General features: G+C 41.8%; 1 protein-coding gene across 1 annotated transcript in view; it reads right to left on the bottom strand.

Moving 5' to 3' along the window:
* Positions 1–18,831, bottom strand: part of LOC106603192 (gamma-aminobutyric acid receptor subunit beta-4) — a 64,993-nt gene extending 46,162 nt beyond the window's left edge. Inside the window, exons 1-2 of the mRNA XM_014196515.3 lie at positions 17,519–18,831; positions 15,906–16,000 (exon numbers count right to left, since the gene is read on the bottom strand). Coding sequence (XP_014051990.1) covers positions 15,906–16,000; positions 17,519–17,598 — 175 coding nt within the window. The 5' untranslated portion in view covers positions 17,599–18,831. The remainder of the gene's footprint in view (positions 1–15,905; positions 16,001–17,518) is intronic.
* Positions 18,832–19,239: the final 408 nt, after the last annotated feature.

The raw sequence follows: 19,239 nt of genomic DNA, 5'->3' as shown, positions 1-19,239 counted from the left end.
AACCCACAGGCAGAGCCATGCTCCAGTCTCTCCGCCCCTCCGCCCACAGCCAGGCACCAACGCAACCCACAGGCAGAGCCATGCTCCAGTCTCTCCGCCCCTCCGCCCACAGCCAGGCACCAACGCAACCCACAGGCAGAGCCATGCCCCAGTCTCTCCGCCCCTCCGCCCACAGCCAGGCACCAACGCAACCCACAGAGAAGACATGCAGCAGCAATAGTACACACCGCTGTAGAGAACAAACTAGCAGTCTCAAACAGAGACTTACAGCACAATGAGATAACACAAAACGAGAGAAACATTTTATCGCCAAGCAACCCATAATATATCAATGTTTTTGGCAGCTTAGCAGAATGTTCTTTAACAAATTAAGTATTCACTGAGAGGTCAACTGGCATTTACCAAATTAATAAAAAATGACTACTTGGATGTACACTATCGGGAGAACTTGTACTGTGGTATTGTTAACCCATGAAACAACAATCACAGGTGGATAGAGAACAATGCGTTTGATTTGAACAGCCTCGTACTACAAAGCAGGGCTCATTGTAACAGGCGGCAGATAGCCTAGTGGTTTGATTATATAACACACTGTCACAGCGGTTAGGAGTGTTGGGCCAATAACCGAAAGATCACTGGTTTGAATCCCTGAGCCGATTAGGGGAAACATCTGTCAATGTGCTCTTGAGCAAGGCACTTAACCCTAATTGCTCATGTAAGTCACTCTGGAAAAGAGTGTTTGCTAAATGATGTAAATGTAGCAGTCATCTCCCTGACTATGCCAGCCATACACAATACCCTCCATTTTGTAAAAGACAAAAAATAAAAATAATAATATGCTCTGAGCTCTTACTCATTTGGAACGTATAATTAAGAAATAGGGCCTGAGGAGGTGTGGTATATGGCCAATATACCACGGCTAAGGGCTGTTCTTACGCACGACGCAACACAGAGTGCCAGGACACAGCCCTTAGCCGTGGTATATTGGCCATATACCACCAACCCCCGAGGTGCTTTATTGCTATTATAAACTGATTACCAACGTAATTATAAATGTTTTGTCATACCCATGGTACACGGTCTGATATACCACGGCTGTCAGCTAATCAGCATTCAGGGCTCAACCCCCCCAGTTTATAATGCATAATAAATATTAATTAAATACAAATGCATTAGTGTGCTTTATAATGCCTTTTAAAGGAGTCATGCTTTATAAAGGCCTCTCATATGTGTTACAGATGCATGGTGGGAAGGGGCCTGTCAGAACCGGGAGGAACCAGAAGCCCTGGGTCAGTGTTGTTCTGTGGGCTGGCCGTCCCTGTCTGTGGCTGGGGCTGTTAAATCACATAACTAACGAGTTCTGCGCCCCTCAGGCTGCTGTATGCTGTCATTTGTCTGAGATATGCTGTCCATTCCACTAATATTTGGCGCTGCAATGTAAATTGCCATATAAATCAGATGCGTATTACCACACCTTGTTTAAATTCGTAGTTCAACCTTGTGATAGTAGTCAGAGTACTCTACAGCAGGTTGGAGTATAGTACGAAAACACATTGCTATAAACACACCCATATTACTACAGTAGACTAAGATAGTCTACAACCTCCAACTAAACCCTGCAGCAAATTCAAGCTGAGAAAACTTACTACTGGAAAGGAATTTCATATCCATTCCTACATTCCATTACACAGAAGGCTGTCAACTTGTAATAATATTGAAGATGGACATATAGACAGAGTGAGATACAATTGTGCTAATTTCCCTTTAAAACAAATTTGCCTATAAATAATTTGACAAAGCTTTTAAAAGTATCCGCCAATGGCGGTCAAATGTTGGAAGATGTTGATAACAGAGAAGAAAAACACTTACTGAAACAATTTACAGACCACTGGTTTTTATTAGATTTCCCACAGTCCTTTAAGGCCACTTAAAACTCCAAATGATGAGCTGCTCAAAGATAATGTAATTAGTGGCTTTCAGTTCACACTGTCATTTCTAGGAGATCTCCGATTTGACCATAGCCTTAATTATTCAGCACTTATTGACTGATATGACCACCTGACCACCGTGATCACATGATTGTTTGGCGGACAACCTTGTTTGGAGAAATGTGTGACACAAAATGATTTCTGTACTAATAAGTGCTCATCATGTGATAGATGACAATGTCAAGCTCGGAAATTTGGATGGACTTTGATCCCAAAAATTGTACTATCCTCAACAACATTTAAAAATACATTATAGGCCTAATGGTTTGTCAGAAGTCATGGCTGTCTCACAGTCTTGCATTTGCATTGTGCGTCTTATAGCATATCTTAAAACCAACCAAAGACAACATGCACTGTACTTCAGCAGCTAGTATTCTATCCCCTTGGTGAAGTCGGACTGAAAAGTCAGATATAGCCGTCTGGGATGTGCACTTTAGATTCTAATCATGGTGACTAGGATAGGGATCTCAGTACAGAAGGATCCTCTGATGCAAAGAGATAGGCAGCCTCTAATGCAGTCTGAGCGTGTGTGTGTGTCAAATCAAATCAAATTGCATTCGTCACATGCATCGTAAACAATAGGTGTGGACTAACAATGAAATGCTTACTTACGGGCCCTTCCCAGCAACATGGGAGAGAAAGAAAATAATAGAAAATGAAAACATGTAATAAAAGTATTAACAGATACACAATGAGTAATGATAACTTGGCTATAGACAAGGGGTACCAGTACTGAGTCGATATGCAGGGGTACGAGGTAATTGAGGGAGATATGTATAGTACATGTACTGTAACTAGGATTAAAGTGACAGAGAGTAAACATGTCTGCATGTGTGTGCCTGCCTGCGTATGTGACGGCGTGTGTGCTGGCAGGGGCGTCATGCACCCCAAAAATCTGAGGGGACACAGAGCACGTGAGGATGGTTGGAGGGTGGTTGGAGAACTTAGCATTTTTCAAACACCTGAAACAGCTTTTTCCTGCAATCTAGAGTCATAATGATTATACTTAATTCTATGTAAAAAAAAAAATCTGTCAATTTTTCTGCACATCTAAGCATACCACTTGATCTGTTTGTATCCTCCTGACTGGTGGTTCTTAAAAAATATATATACTACCATTTACATAAGTATTCAGACATTTTACTCAGTACTTTGTTGAACCCCATTTGGCAGCGATTACAGGCTGGAGTCTTCTTGGGTAGGACGCTACAAGCTTGGCACACCTGTATTTGGGGAGTTTCTCCCCTTCTTCTTTATAGATCTTCTCAAGCCCTGTCAGGTTGGATTGGGAGTGTTTCTGTACAGCTATTTTCAAGTCTCTTCAGAGATGTTCGATTGGGTTCATGTCAAGGCTCTGGTTGGGCCACTCAAGGACAGTCAGAAACTTGTCCCGAAGCCACACTTGCATTGTCTTGGCTGTCTGCTTATGGTGCCAGGTTTCTTCCAGACATCAACGCTGCAGAAATATTTTGGTACCCTTCCCCAGATCTGTGCCTCGAAACAATCCTGTCTCGGCGCTCTACGGACAATTCCTTCAACCTAATGGCTTGGTTTTTTCTCTGACATGCATTGTCAACTGTGGGACCTTATATAGACAGGTGTGTGCCTTTCCAAATAATGTCCAATCAATTGAATTTACCACAGGTGGACACCAATCAAGTTATAGAAATATCTCTAGGATGATCAATGGAAACAGGAGGCACCTGAGCTCAATTTCGAGTCTCATAGCAAAGTGTCTGAATACTTATGTGAATAAGGTATTTCTGTTTTTTATTTTTAATAAATTTGCAAAGAAATTCTCTAAACCTGTTTTCACTTTGTCATTATGGGTTATTGTGTGTAGATTGCTGAGGATTTGTATTTATTCAATCAATTTTATAATAAGGCTGTAATGTAACAAAATGTGGAAAAACTCATATGCTTCTCTGCATCTCTGCTAAAATCTGGATAAAAGATTGAAAGCAATGTGAGTCTTATTCAGTACATTTAGTTATTGCTTGTTTTTTTTAAAGTCTACCAAACTGGACAGCAAGCATGCTAACTAAGATAGTTAGACAAGCTAGCTACTCTAACTTCATTAATAGCCTGAAATGGCTTCTTTGTAGCTAGTTTCACGTTTGGGAGATTGGGAACCTATCTGGGCTAGCTAAAGCCAACTTCATAAAATTGCTAGGTGGCTAGTAGTAAACAGGAAAAATCTGAGGGTCCACGTGCCCCCTATGGGCATGACTCCTCTGTGTGCCGGAGTGGTCAGGAGTGTGTATGTGGGAGCGTGTATGCATGTGTGTATTTATGTGAGAGAGGGTATTGGTGACTAAGATGGGGATGAAAAGGGATAGATTAAGACTGTTAGTGCTGTGTGTGTGTGTGTGTGCGCACGTGCGCGACCGTGCCCGTGTTCATGCGGGAGGGGCTTTAGTACTGACCACATGCTCCCAGCGCTGTGACTTCCCTGCAGTGACAGAGGGATGTTGATGTGTTCTCACATCGTTGAAATTAAAACAAATTCAAGTGCAACACATTACTTACTGCTGAAATCACACCACATCTTTCTCTTCCTATTGTCATCACAAAGAAAAATCTAAAGGGGAGAAATTCCCTTGTCACAAAAACCCTTAGTGTATCAGAGCCTTGGGGGTGACATGTCACGTATCCAGGCAACTTCCTCCCTTTTCAATTTTGCTAATTATACACTGGGCTGGGGTTTTATATGATCTGACCGTAAATGGGCTCCTTCCTCATGAGACCGTCCATGTGTGGAGCAACATGGGGCTGTCTTTGTTGAAAGGCCTGGCTCCAAATGACAAACCACAATCTCGTAAAAATCAAGGTTGTCAAAAGCTGACCTGATAAGAGGTTGTAAATAATGCCTTTATAGGCGGTCATTCATTTAATGGCAGCATCTGAGACAACAGCTGATTCCATTTCCTTTTTACGGTGGAAATATTATACCGTGCATTCGGTAAGTATTCAGACCCCTTCCCCTAGTGGTGGAAAAAGTACGCAATTGTCATACTTGAGAAAAAGCAACGATCCCTATATCGAAAATGACTCAAGTAAAAGTGATAGTCACGCAGCAAATTACTACTTAAGTAAAAGTCTAAAAGTAATTGGTTTTAAATATACTTAAGTATCAAAAGTTAATATGAATGCGCTGGTCGAGGGGCTGGAGAGACTTCCTGTCTCTCCCAGCGGTCCATGGTCTGGACAACGCGATCCATCGTGGCGCCGAGATGTTGCAGCATTGCCGAGTGTTCCCGGATGCGCTCCTTGACTTCTCGGGCGGAGATACCCTATGGGTGGTGTGATATTCTGTCACGGTGTGCGCTACTGTTGGAGAAGTCGGGTGCAGGAGAGCAGAAAGTTGTGAACAGGCGCACACTTTATTTAGGCAGAGGCAAGAACAGACAGAGGCCACTGCGTCAAAAACCTCCAGCCAAAGGAAAAGTGCAAAGCGCGAAACAGTCACAAAATTTTTTTTTGCAAATGTATATATAAAAAAAATGACAGACCTTTTTTACATAAGTATTCAGACCCTTTGCTATGAGACTAGAAATTGAACTCAGGTGCATCATGCTTCCATTGATCATCCTTTAGATGTTTATATGACTTGATTGGAGTCCACCTGTGGTAAATTCAATTGATTGGACATGATTTGGAAAGACACAGTTGACAGTGCATGTTAAAGCAAAAACCAAGCCATAAGGTCAAAGGAATTGTCATTAGAGCTCCGAGCCAGGATTGTGTTGAGGCACAGATCTTGGGAAGGGTACCAAAACATTTCTGCAGCATTGAAGGTCCCCAAGAACACAGCGGCCTACATCATTCTTAACAGTAAGAAGTTTGGAACCACCAAGACTCTTCCTAGAGCTAGCCACCCGGCCAAACTGAGCAATCGGGGGAGAAGGGCCTTGGTCAGGGAGGTGACCAAAAACCCGATGGTTACTGTGACAGAGCTTCAGAGTTCCTCTGTGGAGATGGGAAAACCTTCCAGAAGGACAACCATCTCTGCAGCACTCTACCAATCAGGCCTTTATGGCAGAGTGGCCAGACGGAAGCCACTCCACAGTAAAAGGCACATGACAGCCCACCTAAAAGGACTCTCCGACCATGAGAAACAAGATTCTCTGGTCTGATGAAACCAAGATTGAACTATTTGGCCTGAATGCCAAACGTCACGTCTGGAGGGAATCTGGCACCATCCCTACGGTGAAGCCTGGTGGTGGCAGCATCATGCTGTGTGGATGTTTTTCAGCATCAGGGACTGGGAGCCGAGTCAGGATTGCGGGAAAGATGAACGGAGCAAAGTACAAAGAGATCTTGATGAAAACCTGCTCCAGAGCACTAAGGACCTCACCTTCCAACTGGACAACGATCCTTAGCCCACAGTCAAGACAAAGCAGCAGGAGTGGCTTCAGGACAAGTCTCTGAATGTCCTTGAGTGGCCCAGCCAGAACCCGGACTTGAACCCGATCGAACATCTCTGGAGAGACCTGAAAATAACTGTGCAGCGACGCTCCCCATCCAACCTGACAGAGCTTGAGAGGAACTGCAGAAAAGAATGTGAGAAACTCTCCAAATACAGGTGTGCCAAGCTTGTAGCATCATACCCAATAATACTCAAGGCTGTAATCGCTAAGGTGCTTCAACAAAAATACTGCGTAAAGGGTCTGAATACTTATGTAAATGTGATATTTCAGTTGAAAATTTTTTATACATTTGCAAAAATGTCTAAAGAACAGTTTTTGCTTTGTCATTATGGGGTAGTGTGTGTAGATTGATGAGGGGGAAAAAACTATAATTTAATACATTTTAGAAAAAGACTGTAACACAACAAAATGTAGAAAAAGTCAAGGGGTCTGAATACTTTCTGAATGCACTGTATAAATCCATACATTAACAGGCCACAGGTGCATAAAAACATTTGCAGTGTACTTTATGATTTAAGAGACTCTTGTCTAAATTCAAACTAGCAGTTGACAACACCGATCATATTGACTACATAAGAGCATTTATACTGAACAAAAATATAAACACAACATGCAAAGATGTCTAAGATTTTTCAGAGTTACGAGGAAATCGTATGGGGAAATCAGTCAATTGAAATAACTTTATTAGGCCCTAATCTATGGATTTCACATGACTGGGAATACAGATATGCGTCTGTTGGTTACAGATACCTTACACACAATGAGCCTCAGGATCTCATAGTATTATTTTGGCACGTTCAAATTGCCAATCAATATAATGCAATTGTGTTCGTGGTCCGTAACTTATGCCTGCCCATACCATAACCCCACCGCCACCATGAAGCACTCTGTTCACAACGTTGACATCAGTAAACCACTCGCCAACACAAAGCAATACACATGGTCTATGGTTGTGATGCCGGTTGGACATACTGCCAAATGCTCTAAAACGACGTTGGAGGCAGCTTATGGTAGAGAAATGAACAATCAATTCTCTGCCAACAGCTCTGGTGGACATTCCTGCAGTCAGCATGCCAATTGCACGCTCCCTCAAAACTTGAGACATCTGTGGCATTGTGTTGTGTGACAAAACTGCACATTTTAGAGTGGCCTTTTATTGTCCCCAGCACAAGGTGTAATGATCATGCTGTTTAATTAGCTAATTGATATGCCCCACCTGTCAGGTGGACGGATTATCTTGGCAAAGGAGAAATATTCACTAACAGGGATGTAGACAAATCTGAGAAAAATAAGCTTTTTGTGCGTATGGAAAATGTCTGGGATCTTTTATTTCAGCTCATGAAACATGGTACCAACACTTTACATTGTGTTGATATTTTTGCTCAGTGTAGTTGAGTGAATACAACTAGCCCATTGACTTGGTTGCATTTTTTAAAAGACAATGAAGAGTCTTGAAACAACACCAAATAAACAAAACATTGAAAATGTACTTTACTTTGGTCCTACTCTAAGAAGGAACAGAAATAAGAGAGGTTCAACGTTGACAGATAAACACTCTCTCTCCTTATCTTTTCTTATCATTTTTCCTATGGTCAAGTTACATTCGCCAAGGCCAAAGCGAGACGATTCTACAAAAATATAACAATACAATGAATGTATTGCCATATATAAACCAACCACTGGCCTTACCACCATGACCCCATTATAGGGCTGGGCGGTATACCGTATTTTACTATATACAGGTATTGATGCACAGACCAGTTTGGGTTTTTACTTTACCTTCTATAACGGTATTTGAATGCTTGATTTGTTAAATGTGATATGCCGTGTGTAACGTCCAATGTTCTAGTTTACTGCGCTACTTGAGTCATCCCTCTGGACTCTCTCTCTCTCTCCACGCCGCTTTCCACACAGACCTAGTCCCACCCCGTCACTCAAGGGGCGCATTTTTTTGTTACTTGACCACGAGACACTTTCGTTCAGTCTGCTTGGTCAATGCAGCACATGCAATAATGTTGATGACAACAATGTTTCCAATTTGATCTTAATATAAATCCACAAGCGTTCTATAATTACAACATTAGTTTGGGTTTCTTACATCTGCAAACAGCTAGTTTGTATTTTCTTAGCAAGTTAAGCTAAATCATGTTAGCCACTAATGCTAATCGCTAGTTAGCCTCCTTTAAACAGCTTGGAAAATTCCAGAAAATTATGTCATGGCTTTAGAAGCTTCTGATAGGCTAATTGACATCATTTGAGTCAATTGGAGGAGTACCTGTGGATGTATTTCAAGGTCTACCTTCAAACTCAGTGCCTCTTTGCTTGACATCATGGGAAAATCAAAAGAAATCAGCCAAAAAATTGTTGACCTCCACAAGTCTGGTTCATCATTGGGAGGAATTTCCAAACGCCTGAAGGTACCACGCTCATCTGTACAAACAATAGTACGCAAGTATAAACACCATGGGACCACGCAGCCGTCATACTGCTTAGGAAGGAGATGCGTTCTGTCTCCTAGAGATGAACGTACTTTGGTGCGAAAAGTGCAAATCAATCCCAGAACAACAGCAAAGGACCTTGTGAAGATGCTGGAGGAAACAGGTACAAAATTATCTATATCCACAGTAAAATGAGTCCTATATCGACATAACCTGAAAGGTCGCTCAGCAAGGAAGAAGCCACTGCTCCAAAACCGCCATAAAAAAAGCCAGACTACGGTTTGCAACTGCACATGGGGACAAAGATCGTACTTTTTGGAGAAAAGTCCTCTGGTGTGATGAAACAAAAATAGAACTGTTTGGCCATAATGACCATCGTTATGTTTGGAGGAAAAAGGGGGAGGCTTGTAAGCCGAAAAACACCATCCCAACCGTGAAGCACGGGGGTGGCAGCATCATGTTGTGGGGATGCTTTGCTGCAGGAGGGACTGGTACACTTCACAAAATAGATGAAGAAGAAGAAGGAAAATGATGTGGATATATTGAAGCAACATCTCAAGACATCAGTCAGGAAGTTAAAGCTTGGTCGCAAATGGGTCTTCCAAATGGACAATGACCCCAAGCATACTTCCAAAGTTGTGGCAAAATGGCTTAAGGACAAGAAAGTCAAGGTATTGGAGTGGCCATCACAAAGCCCTGACCTCAATCCCATAGACAATTTGTAGGCAGAACTGAAAAAGTGTGTGCCAGCAAGGAGGCCTACAAACCTGACTCAGTTACAGAAGCTCTGTCAGGAGGAATGGGCCAAAATTCACCCAACTTATTGTGGGAAGCTTGTGGAAGGCTACCCAAAACGTTTGACCAAAGTTAAACAATTTAAAGGCAATGCTACCAAATACTAATTGAGTGTATGTAAACTTCTGACCCACTGGGACTGTGATGAAAGAAATAAAAGCTGAAATAAATCATTCTCTTTACTATTATTCTGACATTTCACATTCTTAAAATAAAGTGGTGATCCTAACTGACCTAAGGCATGGAATTTTTACTGGGATTAAATGTCAGGAATTGTGAAAAACTGAGTTTAAATGTATTTGGCTAAGGTGTATGTAAACTTCCGACTTCAACTGTACCTAGCTAATACAGCCTGATACCAGTGCTGGTGGAGGCCTAAATCAGCATGTTGTTTGTGCAACTGTGTCTTCTAAATCAAAGAGGATTAAGCGAAGCATGAATATGTTGGCTATGTGAATAAAGATTTAATGTAGCTAAAGATTATAGGGTCCCCTAGGAAACACAAAATTAGTGCAGGAAATACAGAAATTGATGGAAATGCAGGAAATTATTTTAGGCTGAAGTTGAATTGAACAGTATAAACAATCAGAATGGAGAAAAACCCATTGAAATAATTTAGAATGTATGTGTTGCCACCCTAGGGTCATGAACTACTCATAAAGCAAATGTAGAACTTTTATTAATCAAAAACATAAAATACCGTCAAATTCCGTCATACCTTCAAAAATGTGAAAAATACCATGATATGAATTTTTGGCCATATCGCCCAGCCCTAACCCATTATCAACCTCCTCTTTCTCCTTTTCCTCCTCATCATCATCATCAACATCAGGCACATTGATGTATTATTTTCCTACCTTGTTTGTCTGTCTTGTTACCTCAATGCATAATCAGATTCAACAGAGTGGTTCGGATAGTGCTTAGCACAGGCTATTTCTCAGTCAGACAGTACACTACATCCATGGGATATTTGTTGAGAGGTAAGAGCCAAAGCTATAATCTACACAAACATGAAAGGAGTAAAAGAGGTAAGAAACACAAGGCCTCACCATCGGCAACTAACCCAACACTGAATATTACAGAAACATAGCAGAGGAGAGTGCAGTGAGATGGAAAAGCTGTCTTTATTGTTTCACCATACTATCTTAACATTTAGCTAACCTCGCTGATCATACTCTGGACAATATGTAAATAAACTGCAAAATTAGACACCGATATGCTTAGAGAAAAGTCACAGTAGCTCTTGTTGTCATTCACGCTACAAAGTAAAGGTTGACTAGTTTGTCCTTAAACTAAAGCATAGAGAATGAAATCCAATTTATATGATCCCCCTGACTAGTAGAGGTAGGTGGATGTTGGGGTGGGGGTGGGGAGATAGTGTGTGAAAGCCTGATGTTGGATTGTGTTGGCCGTTTTAGGGCTCTGTCAGTTGAATTCCAGTTTGGCTCAGAGATCAATGAAGAGGCGAGGGGACAGGGGGCTGTGTGTGGAGCGAGTGCAGCCTGCGTTTTCATGCGGATCTACCAGCAATAAGGCCGCCACACATCAACTGGTTCCCACGGCAGCACCCTGGGCAAGCCAGGATTCAACCATTTAAACCACAGGCTCTATCATCGACAAGTATAGCGTTCTGGGTCAGTTTTCTCTATTCTGGTTCCAGCACAATAGCTTCAAATATCTGAGTCCAGTACGGGGCACCAATTAAAAGGCCTCCCTTGTTCTTTTGGCTCTCCAGAGCTGAAGTTGGTCAGCAGTTGTGTCAGGACAGAAGTGGCTGATTGATGATGGAGTTATCAGGATGTGATGGACTACAGCTCCCTGGCCTGAGGCAGCCGTGGCTGGAGGAAGAGGCGCTGCCGCTGCCTGCCCGGGACACTCAGACTAACAACTTAGTGTGCTGCAGTGTGGAGGAGCAATGGGAACTGACTAGAGCTGCAAAGCAATGAGAGAGCTGGACGAGAAAAAGCTTAACGCAATGTTTTTATGGTGACCTCAAGTGTAGAACGCTAAGCAAAGCATAATTCAAAGGCGCGAGAGAGAGCACATCTCTGTCAAAGGAGCTATTTTCTAGCTTGACGTTAACCACTGAGAGAGAAAAAAGAGGAGAGAAAAGTACAACAAATAAAGACATAATGGCCGAATTATGTTTTACAACCGTTTTTGTTGTTGAAACCCTGTTTAAGTTTCAAGTATCTGATCATGGTTGTTACTGTGCTTTTTACAACAACACAGATTGGCTGCTTTAATGTTAAAGCAAAAATAACGTTTTTTGGATAACATGTAAGTGATTAAAATATGTGTATTTTAAGGTACTAAGATTATATTGTGATTTTATATATACTGCAAAAAAAATAAAGGGAACACTAAAATAACACATCCTAGATCTGAATGAATGAAATAATCTTATTAAATACTTTTTTCTTTACATAGTTGAATGTGCTGACAACAAAATCACACAAAAATAATCAACGGAAATACAATTTATCAACCCATGGAGATCTGGATTTGGAGTCACACTCAAAATTAAAGTGGAAAACCACACTACAGGCTGATCCAACTTTGATGTAATGTCCTTAAAAAAAGTCCAAATGAGGCTCAGTAGTGTGTGTGGCCTCCACGTGCCTGTATGACCTCCCTACAACGCCTGGGCATGCTCCTGATGAGGTGGCGGATGGTCTCCTGAGGGATCTCCTCCCAGACCTGGACTAAAGCATCCGCCAACTCCTGGACAGTCTGTGGTGGATGGAACGAGACATGATGTCCCAGATGTGCTCAATTGGATTCAGGTCTGGGGAACGGGCGGGCCAGTCCATAGCATCAATGCCTTCCTCTTGCAGGAACTGCTGACACACTCCAGCCACATGAGGTCTAGCATTGTCTTGCATTAGGAGGAACCCAGGGCCAACTGCACCAGCATATGGTCTCACAAGGGGTCTGAGGATCTCATCTCGGTACCTAATGGCAGTCAGGCTACCTCTGGCGAGCACATGGAGAGCTGTGCGGGCCCACAAAGAAATGCCACCCCACACCATGACTGACCCACCGCCAAACCGGTCATGCTGGAGGATGTTGCAGGCAGCAGAACGTTCTCCACGGCGTCTCCAGACTCTGTCACGTCTGTCACGTGCTCAGTGTGAACCTGCTTTCATCTGTGAAGAGCACAGGGCGCCAGTGGCGAATTTGCCAATCTTGGTGTTCTCTGGCAAATGCCAAACGTCCTGCACGGTGTTGGGCTGTAAGCACAACCCCCACCTGTGGACGTCGGGCCGTCATACCACCCTCATGGAGTCTGTTTCTGACCGTTTGAGCAGACACATGCACATTTGTGGCCTGCTGGAGGTCATTTTGCAGGGCTCTGGCAGTGCTCCTCCTTGCACAAAGGCGGAGGTAGCGGTCATGCTACTGGGTTGTTGCCCTCCTACGGCCTCCTCCACGTCTCCTGATGTACTGGCCTGTCTCCTGGTAGCGCCTCCATGCTCTGGACACTACGCTGACAGACACAGCAAACCTTCTTGCCACAGCTCGCATTGATGTGCCATCCTGGATGAGCTGCACTACCTGAGCCACTTGTGTGGGTTGTAGACTCCGTCTCATGCTACCACTAGAGTGAAAGCACCGCCAGCATTCAAAAGTGACCAAAACATCAGCCAAGAAGCATAGGAACTGAGAAGTGGTCTGTGGTCCCCACCTGCAGAACCACTCCTTTATTGGGGGTGTCTTGCTAATTGCCTATAATTTCCACCTGTTGTCTATTCCATTTGCACAACAGCATGTGAAATTTATTGTCAATCAGTGTTGCTTCCTAAGTGGACAGTTTGATTTCACAGAAGTGTGATTGACTTGGAGTTACATTGTGTTGTTTAAGTGTTCCCTTTATTTTTTTGAGCAGTGTATATATACAGTACCAGTCAAAAGTTTGGACACACCTACTCATTCAAGGGTTTTTCTTTATTGTTACTATTTTCTACATTGTAGAATAATAGTGAAGACATCAAAACTATGAAATAACACATATGGAATCATGTGAAAACCAAAAAAGTGTTAAACAAATCAAAATATATTTTATATTTGAGATTCTTCAAAGTAGCCACCCTTTGCCTTGATGACCACTTTGCACACTCTTGGCATTCTCTCAACCAGCTTCATGAGGTAGTCACATGGAATGAATTTCAATTAACAGGTGTGCCTTGTTAAAAGTTAATTTGTGGAATTTCTTTCCTTCTTAAATGTGTTTGTGCCAATCAGTTGTGTTGTGACAAGGTAGGGGTGTTATACAGATGATAGCCCTATTTAGTAAAAGACCAAGTCCAAATTATGGCAAGAACAGCTCAAATAAGCAAAGAGAAATGAAAGTCTATCATTACTTTAAGACATGAAGGTCAGTCAATGCGGAAAATTTCAAGAACTTTTAAAGTTGCTTCAAGCGCAGTCACAAAAATGATCAAGCTCTATGATGAAACTGGCTCTCATGAGGACTGCCACAGGAAAGGAAGACCCGGAGTTACCTCTGCTGCAGAGGATGAGTTCATTAGAGTTAACTGCACCTCAGATTTCAGCCCAAATAAATGTTTCACAGAGTTGAAGTAACAGACACATCTCAACATCAACAGTTCAGAGGAGACAGCGTGAATCAGGCCTTATTGGGTGAATTGCTGCAAAGAAACCACTACTAAAAGACACCAACAAGAAGGAGAGAATTGCTTGGGCCAAGAAACAAGAGCAATGGACATTAGACCAGTGGAAATCTGTCCTTTGGTCTGATGAGTCCAAATTTGAGATTTTTGGTTCCAACCGCCTTGTCTTTGTGAGACGCAGAGCAGGTGAAGGGATGATCTCTGCATGAGTGGTTCCCACCGTGAAGCATGGAGGAGGAGGTGTGATGGTGCTTTGCTGGTGACACTGTCTGTGATTTATTTAGAATTCAAGGCACACTTAACCAGCATGGCTACCACAGCATTCAGCAGTGATACGCCATCCCATCTTTTTTTTTTTAAGACAATGACCCAAAACACATCTCCAGGCAGAGTAAAGGCTATTTGACCAAGAAGGATAGTGATGGAGTGCTGCATCAGATGACCTGGCCTCCAAAATCACCTGACCTCAACCCAATTGAGATGGTTTGGGATGAGTTGGAACGCAGAGTGAAGGAAAAGCAGCCAACAAGAGCTTGCATATTGGAACTCCTTCAAGACTGTTGGAAAAGCATTCCTCATGAAGCTGGTTGAGAGAATGCCAAGAGAGTGCAAAGCTGTCATTAAGGCAAATGGTGGCTACTTTGAAGAATCACAAATATAAAATATTTTTTGATTTGTTTAACACTATTTTGCTTACTACATGATTCCATATGCGTTATTTCATAGTTTTGACGTCTTCACTATTATTCTACAATGTAGAAAATAGTACAAATAAAGAAAAACCCTTGAATGAGTAGGTGTGTCCAAACTTTTGACTGGTACTATATATATATATATATATATATATATATATATATATAAAATCAGCTGTTACTATAATCACATGTTTCACCAGGTGTGCTTGACCTTGATCACTCATTTGACTAGATCTGCTCTTACTGGTGTCGTGAATGCATACAATCAGAAAAAACCGACCCCACACAGTTATAAGACCGTTATGGCAGAATTATCTTTCAGGATAATGCTGTTGCTTTCCTATTACTATTGAAGCAACATTCAAACCTCACAAATTAGCTTTTATTTTATACAACATTCTCTTTTTGTCAGCGTTTTGCCAGTACCACTGACAAACTGGACAATAATAAACGTATTTTGCCTGCTCTACATTTTAGAGAGGACTGAACTCACTGCTATGGCTACAGTCTGAATCACTTGTCATCCGCTTGTTTTCAAAACTCATCACTCTAGTGGTTCAACCCATTATGTTGTTCTCTACCATTATACCAATCTACTAGCCTAGATTCCCACTATTAATTGCTTCGGTAGGTAAAAGCTTAATGTCTTTTTCTATTACAAAGACTTTGTGTACTAGCATAACCCTTGGTTAACAATCCTTCAATGTAGCTGCACATCAAGAAAACTAGTGTTAGACAGGTTCTGTATGCGCCCCACTTCTAGAGAACAAGCCATCTTCCATATGTGGTGGTTAATAGACGCGTAGCAAATGAGATGGTAGCAGTCACTTCAAAACTTCTGCCTTTGGTGTTCCAAAAGGCTAACAATTCAAATGGTTTCAGAAAAATAACGACCAATAGCACAGGTGCAATATATCTCACACACCTCCAAAATCAGGCCTTAGACGGATGTCATACCCCTTCAGCAACTTGTCCACGGTGGCCTTGGCCACAGATATTCCGGTTTGTCCAGTGGAGGTGCTGTGGAAAGAAATCACGGTTTTAAGACCCTGTCAGGAACCATGAGTTGAAACTAAACATGAAGCTCAGTTAGCCTACTTCTGAATATGTTTCACATTACACTTGTAGCCTTCAACTTGCTCAATATTCAGTAGCAAACCTAAAAGATGACATTTCAATATTTCTGACATTTCTAATTGGTAAGTCTATGGCGACAACCACTGGTTTAGTGGGGGTTGGGAGCCTGCTTTCTTGAAGTGATCTGAATCAGGCTACACCTGGCATGCTAAAGACTCACCTCTTACATCTAATTGCATGTATCAGTGGGACATTGAGAAACACATAAGAATTTAAATTTCGTCATTAAATAAAATACCTGATTGATATGTTACTTATTTACACTGAATAACAATGTAATTAACCACATAATTCACGAGGCATAAACAAGTATGAACTCAAAGAGCTGATGAACGTGTACAATGCTTGTAGGCGAGTGAGAAGCGTAGTGATCACCCCGTATATTTCCTGTCATGATAGGCCACTAGAATGAAATTGAAATGTCAAAATGGAAGACCCAGTTTGGGGCCACCACTGTTTGATTAGCAAGCGAATGTTGTCAGTCTCAGTATGTTAAATGCAGTGTAGCCCAGTGGGGAATATACCATGCGAACGTGCTGAATATAGATGTTATTTTGTTGGCCTACCTGTTTGTCTTCATTTACACTGGACATGACAAAACATTAGTCAAGAAATCGTCCTTCTATTGCTAAGCCTACTTCACCATCTCCACTAGGCGGTTACAGGTGCTCAAAATACGCAATATTGGAGAGGACTGAAGACTTGAAGAGTAGTGTAAATATTGAATTAAAAAAAGGTTTTATCAAATTCAAAATCATATGTGTTGAAGTGATGATGACCCACTTTAAACGACTGACAGGCGTTTGGGTTTTATTTTCTCCCGCTGATCAATGATGAATCGGTAGTAGGTACGCGACATGGTGTTGTTGATGGGGGTGGAATCAAGACAGGGTGATTTACATTTAGGTGGATTTATGATTTTCTTCTTTCCATAAACATTGCGCAGGCATACGTCTATAGTTAACGTCTTAAAAATACAGTACGGATGAGGCTTTGGCTACATTCTGGCTAACATCCATTAAAAAGCTAGTTGTGCTGATTGATCAATGGCACGGCTAATTTAATAGACCCGGCATTGTTACTAATTATCGGGTATGCACGGTTTGATTGTATTTAATATGATTGATACTCGCCCCAGCCAATTAGCCGCTATTTACAATATGGATAGGAGTGCGTTTTACAATAGACAACATGAACGCGCGCCGCTTGCTCGCACACAGGCGCGTGCGCCGCAGAAAATGGTTTCGTGTTAGATTGCAAACGCAATAATGAGTAGTAATGTCGCCTTAATTTCGGTGCTGACAAAATCTGATTTCAGTGGGGTTTGTCCTTCCTATAGCCTTCTGAGCGTTATGATAAGCTTTTGCTCTCATGGAAATATATCTTAGAACGCTGTCTTACCTTTGAGCAAAGCAAACGAAGGACAGAGCCGCCAAAGCAGAGAACATTCCACATAATTTATCTTCTTGAGGACCCAACATTTCCACAAATCCTTATATAGTTTCAATAATCCAACCGCTTGTGGTCCAAAGAAAATTGTGAAAAGAAAGTAAAAAAAGCAATTAAAATAAATTGCTGGGAAAAAAATATATGATACATTTAGTCATGTAATGGCTTTATACAAAATGCGTGTTTAAACCTCGTAATTGGTCCAAGCTGTTTTCCCAAGCTATGGAAATCCGTGCAGGTCACAGACCCCCTCAACTAACACCAGAAGATCCGACATCTTGCTCATAACAGCCTACACAAGACTTTCAAAAAGTGATAACAAGCCTTTTTCTTTAAAAACGAAAAGTCCAGCAAAAATGAGAGACGTCTGATAAGGAACAGCAGCGTCTTGTTGATTAAATTGGCAGTTGCAATTTCCCAGTCCAAACCTGCGGAAGAGGCATGGTTCCAGCGGTGCTCCGGCGCTAGGGATTGTTCCACAATGTAGGCTATGATGTGTTTAAGAATTTGTTTTAGCTGTAAATGTTTGCGGGTGAAAGGGGAGGCGTGGGTAAAAAAAGAAAAAAGAAATCTTCATTCCCCTTTTGTTGCTGATGATGATGTAGATTTGCTTCTCTCAACTCAAAGTCAGTGAGGAAAAAATGTCCATAAAAAAAATGCAATGGACAATATCTGATGCAGACGTCAGAGCAGGCTATATCACCCTTCTAGTGAAAAATTAGGCACAGCGAAATATGGATGACCAGTCATATATATCGGCCAGTGTATGTATCAAAACATTGGATTTAATGTCAAAGAGGATAACCAAGTGAAAAGCCCAGTCGTCGAGGTTCTCCAACCTTATCTCTTGATTGAATACCTTACATGTTTCGTTCATCTTCTTCTCGAAGCACTGAGCAAATAATGGCAAAGATTGAGGAACACCCGCAAGAGCATTTGTGGTGAAAACAAGTGTTGAAATTCCCTTGTACAAGATTTCGTGGGAAATAAGTTTAGCCTAATGTATTGTATAAAATGCTAATGTTAATTGAAATGTAAAAAATCAGAAATCTAAGGAGAAATTTCAACGGCATCCTATCCATGCACTGAATCGCCAAGGAATGAAGTGAAATGATGGCCATATGAGTCAATTCTCCCTACAACCCATTAGAATGTTGCTAGTACGTTCCGGTGCGTTTCATGCATTACCACTTTACCAGATAGCCTATTTGAACAAACATCAACACTCATAGGGTACTCACTGAAGACAACAAACACACTCACACACACACACACACACACACACAATTGAAATGCAGCTAAATGCAGTTCATGTTACATCCATACAGTTGTGTAAGTAGATAAAGAACATACACGCACTGCTGCAGCCACTTGAGCATATTAGATCAATAACTTAAATAGCATAAAACATTATTCAAGTATTTATTTGAATGGTAATCACATTATTACTCAAATGCACATCACATGGTACAATCAGACAAGATGTGTTTCATACAGAAGAGGAGGCTTTCTGTAGGGATCTATGTGCTATCCAGTTGCTAAGCAACCCAGCGAGCACTGATGCAGTTATGGTGTTTCGAAGGCTAGGTGCAAAAGCTCATTGAAAGAACCACTGCCACTACTGTGGCATCGTCTGTGGGACAGAGGAGCAGACATTCTGATGTATAGGCCCA

This window comes from Salmo salar, chromosome 04 (genome assembly GCF_965601325.2).
Source record: "Salmo salar chromosome 04, fSalSal1, whole genome shotgun sequence".
NCBI lineage: Eukaryota > Metazoa > Chordata > Actinopteri > Salmoniformes > Salmonidae > Salmo > Salmo salar.
The sequence above is the reverse complement of the archived record's forward strand: the minus strand, read 5'-3'. Positions and strand labels throughout refer to the sequence as shown.